Source organism: Aptenodytes forsteri, unplaced genomic scaffold (genome assembly GCF_000699145.1).
Source record: "Aptenodytes forsteri isolate BGI_AS27 unplaced genomic scaffold, ASM69914v1 Scaffold56, whole genome shotgun sequence".
Classification (NCBI taxonomy): Eukaryota; Metazoa; Chordata; class Aves; order Sphenisciformes; family Spheniscidae; genus Aptenodytes; species Aptenodytes forsteri.
In genome coordinates this window covers 2,554,005-2,558,690 of record NW_008796213.1, presented here as the reverse complement: position 1 = coordinate 2,558,690, position 4,686 = coordinate 2,554,005, and the positions used below count along the sequence as shown (strand labels likewise).

The following is a 4,686-nucleotide window of genomic DNA, read 5'->3' as shown; positions in this document are numbered from 1 at the left end:
CCTCGCCCGCCCGCGTCTCTGCTAGGCGGCCGCGATGTCTGACAAGGAATTCATGTGGGCCCTCAAAAATGGAGACTTGGATGAGGTGAAGGACTATGTGGCCAAGGTAGGAGGCGGCGGCGAGGGCTTGGGGTGGGCGAGGCGGCGCTGTGGGCTGAGGAGGGAGGGATGTGCTCGGAGCCTTCAGGGCCCTCCGTCCGGGGGTCGGCCGGGTGGGGCTGGGGGGGTGGCAGGAACCGCGGCCTGCCTGGGGACAGACTCTGTGGGCTGAGGAGGGAGGGATGTGCTCGGAGCCTTCAGGGCCCTCCGTCCGGGGGTCGGCCGGGTGGGGCTGGGGGGGTGGCAGGAACCGCGGCCTGCCTGGGGACAGACTCTTGGGGAGGGCGGTAGGGTGCGCTTCCCCTCCCCCTTCGCGGCCCTCTCGGTTCCTGTGCGTCCTCCTTTTCTCACCGGCCGCCCTGCTCCCCTCCTGCCCCCCAGTCGACCCTCGTCCATGCAGCTGAAGTTATTATATGTCAGTACGTGAAACTTTCTGGGTTGACAGCCAATATCCTAGTCCTGCCTCGCCGATGTTATGTGTATATGCATATGTGTGGCCTCGGTTTGGTTATCCTTCCTCTCTGTGCCTCAGGGCTCATCCTTAATAGGGTGATGCTAAGCTACCGGGTGTGTTGAGGCTTAATTCATTAGCCTTCTGTGAAGTGTTGTGATGTGATATCTAGTTAGGGCAAGTGCTACAGGAACAGTAGACACCTGTGTAAGGGGTGAAAAGTCTTCAGGTACATTGTAGTATTTGGAGGCTGGATTCTGTCCTCATTTGCTTTCACTTGTCAATTAGGTTTGTGGGAAAAGTGCATGTACATAAGGGCAAGATTCTGCTTCTGTGAATCCTTAGTGTTCAGGGATATCGTCTAGAAACTGTTACATCAGAGCAGAGGCTTACATGTAATTTAGCTATAATTACTTAGATCTCTGAACAAGTTAATGATTATCTTTGGGAGGTTAACACATGCTGACATATCTTGCTGTGATGACTTAAGTTCTTCCTACTCCAGTTGTCAACTTTGGTTGAAAGTTACCCAAATTTGTAGTGCTCTTGGCAAAAAGAAATGTGTGCAAGTACTTCCAGCTGCTTTAGTACAAAGTCCAACAGCTTAGCTTGAATAGTCTTCTCTGACAGTTTCAGCTAAGCTACTGGACTTTGCATCAAAGTGGCTGTGCACTCACATGCTCTGCTCTGTCTGTAAAGTGCTAGAGGTAATAACTGGGAATAATATAGTTGTCCCACTTCAGCTCTTTAAGTGTCGTGTACCTATGTCTATGTAATAAAGTTGGATACTACATTGATATGTCTTATTTGTTCTCAGCTTTGGGGGCCTCCAGAGTGTTTCAGCAGCAGATTTGGATGCTTGCTACAGCTTTTACAGGAATTCCATATATGTCTAGAGAACTCACTGCACACTAGTGATTAATGGATCCTTGTGTATCTGTTGCTGAGGCAAAAACTTCGGCAGTAACCATCTTGAGTCGGTTTATATCTAAAAGATCACTGCAGTACTAATTACAAAGCTTTTTTTTATATTCCCACTCTTCCCGAGTGGCACTACAACTTATGTAGCAAATGTATTTATGCGATCACTCTTCATCTGCTTCAGCGCAAAGTCAAATACTTAGTTCCATCTGCTACTGAAAGAGGCTTGAGCCAGCCTGGATGATGCTATAGTAAAGAGGCTGAAGGGCATAATCTAACTGCACTAATGAGGTAAAAATCCTTAAAAGAGAGATACTGTCTGTGGTTAGAGGATTACAATAAAAGAAGCCTTGAACAATCTTACATTTTAGAAATGCTTCTAATGTAGAAGGTGAATAGACTGTGGGAATTTTCTGCTTATTTGTGACCTAATCTTGTTCATTCTTTTCCCCCCACTTGCAAATATGCTTTCTATCATCAGCTGTTAAGCATCCTACTTACCAGTAACACAAGAAGACTGATGTTTTCTTTTCAGTCCATGATGTTTTCGTGACAGATTGTGGGCTAGTAAACTCTTATCCTGGTTTCCTGTGGAAACAAAGTTTATATGAGCAAGTTTTGACTGACTCTTCCTTCCTGATGGTTTGTTAATTTTTTGGCTAATTTTTTGTAAGTTTACAGGGGTACAGGTAGATACTGGTGGGTTTTGTGAAACTAAATGAAGTAGAGGGAGGTACATTCAGGGAAGATGAGCACAAGAATGAGCTTATGTTTTACTGCACAACAGGAAACGTGCATTGAGGAGGAGCAAGAGAACTCTATAAATCCTCTGACTGTAGGAGAAGCCTCAGTTGGAACTTCACATTCTTGGCTCCTAAACTAATGAAATCTGTGAGGGCAAATCATGCTTTGATAGTCACAGTTCTCAGAAAAGTATCTATTCCATGCTGCATGTTTTCTTTTGACTGTCTTCCTTATCAGTTATATGGCTTCTGCTCCCTGCTGCTTTCCTGTTCTAAGTATGATTTCATGTTCAGGAATTTTACTTATATAAACTTTGCAGTAGTAGAAATTCCCTCTCCCTGTAGTGTGGGAGGCAGTCATATATCTTCCAGTCTGCATCTTCATAAAATTCTTACTTGTCTGTCTTCCTGAAACTTTTGATTTCCAAATTCTCATTTGTGTTGTTTCTTGTTCTAGTCTTGTTTCCTCATTAGTTGATTGGAAACAATACAGCTTTTAGCTATAATCTTGCAGTTTTGCTGCCAATTACAACATAAAGGGTTTGACCTTGGATTTTGTTTCATATGTGAATGGCAGGGCTTGAAATGCTAACTAGACCCTGGGCACTTCAAAAATAATGGTATAAATGGATGTCATCAGTGAGGCTATAAGAGTTGAGCTCTGATAATCATTCATGGCTTTTCTTCACTTGTGTGTAATAAGCTGTGGAGGTTCTGTCTTTGAAGTCATTAGTATCTCTTTTTTTTTCATCTCGGATCTGGTTAGTAGGTACCAAGAGGAAGGTAGCTTAATGGCTCTCAGACTCTGATTCAAACAGCAGGTGAAACTTAAAGTATAGTGTGAAAACCTTTCTTTTCAATGACATGGTTTATCCTCTTTAAGTAGAGAAAGTTTGTGCCACTTCAACAGTTCTTGGACAAAGAAAGGATACAGAGGCAGAAGGAAGAGTCTCCATTTGCATTTTATGTATTTCTATGTAAAGACATCTTGCATTCTCCTAAAGATACTTTCTTCAGAAAGAATCTTTTACAGAAAGAGTAGTTCTGAGGGGTGGCAATGAAACAGACAAATGCCAAATGATATTGCTTTGTTGCTTAGCAAAAGAGATCTTAGTGCTGCCAGTATGTGCATTTGGAAGACATTGTTGGCTTCTACTTGATAAAAATTTGAAAGATTCTTTGTATAGTTTGAATAGTCCTGTAAGACTTTCTTTTTTGTAAGAAACATCTTATTAGTCTCAGCATTTCTTGACTTGTAATCGTGTCAACTTTCTCTTTATGATAAATGTTAATTTCTACTGAAGTACTATAGTTAGTGTGTTATGCTAGCAGTTAAGTATGGTGTCATCTATTTTTATGATGACTAGATTAAAAAGTAGTTTTTACTGTTTGCTTTCTTTGATGTCTTCCTTTTGAATATAGCCAGCATATGTTGGCTTCAGAGGTGTCTTTGCAGGAATTGAAGGAATTCTGCACTCTTCCCACATACATCCACTCAAATTTTTAAAATTCCCCAAGAAAGCAGAAGCTTTCATGGGAACAGATGAATCAAATGGCAGTTAAATGGGTGAGGAAGACCCACGCAGATTAGAGAAATTTGCTTCCCCCAAGGGAGGGAACAGGGGGTTAAAAAGTACTAGTTAGAAGAAGAGCAGGGTATATTAAGCCTGCAGAACTTCTTAACGTGAATGGTGTTTGCTGCTCTTCCTTTTCTTTATCCTCCTTCCCCAGTGGAATGAGAAGCTGTACAATTGCTTAAAAAGACTTCTCTATCGACATGTATGTGTAATGTTTCCAATCAGCAGTAGATTTCTCAGGCTAAGTATAATTCCTGTTCAGTCACTAGGCACAAAGTTTTTGGCAAGATAAACTTGGATTTGTAAGAAAGAGGTTACAATAAATGTTTGTTCTAAAGTAATTTAATCTCCCATAGCTTAACTGAGAAGTCCTCACTCCATGAGCTGCTGTAATTCCCTACATCATTGCTTCCTAAACATACCACTGCTTACAGTTATGTTTGGTAAATCAACTAACCTAATGGAATAAGAAGATAAGACAGTCAACCAAACTGGAAGCACCAGATTTTTACTGCTGAGAGGACTGTGAGGTTGAGCTGATGGTAGGCTGTTGTCATGATTTAACTCTTGCTGGCAACTAAGCACCACACAGCCGCTCGCTCACTCCCCCCTGATGGGATGGGGGAGAGAGTTGGAAGAGTAAAAGTGAGAAAACTCATGGGTTGAGATAAAGACAGTTTAATAGGTAAAGCAAAAGCCGCGCATGCAGGCAAAGCAAAACAAGGAATTCATTCACTCCGTCCCATCGGCAGGCAGGTGTTCAGCCATCTCCAGCCAGGAAAGCAGGGCTCTATCACGCGTGACTGTTACTTGGGAAGACAAACGCCACCACTCCGAACGTCCCCCCCTTCCTTCTTCTTCCCCCAGCTTTATATGCTGAGCACGACGCCATATG

At 42.8% G+C, this 4,686-nt stretch overlaps 1 protein-coding gene across 1 annotated transcript in view; it reads left to right on the top strand.

Moving 5' to 3' along the window:
* Positions 1-4,686, top strand: part of MTPN (myotrophin) — a 43,592-nt gene continuing 38,906 nt past the window's right edge. The window contains exon 1 of the mRNA XM_009288344.1: positions 1-106. Coding sequence (XP_009286619.1) covers positions 35-106 — 72 coding nt within the window. The 5' untranslated portion in view covers positions 1-34. The remainder of the gene's footprint in view (positions 107-4,686) is intronic.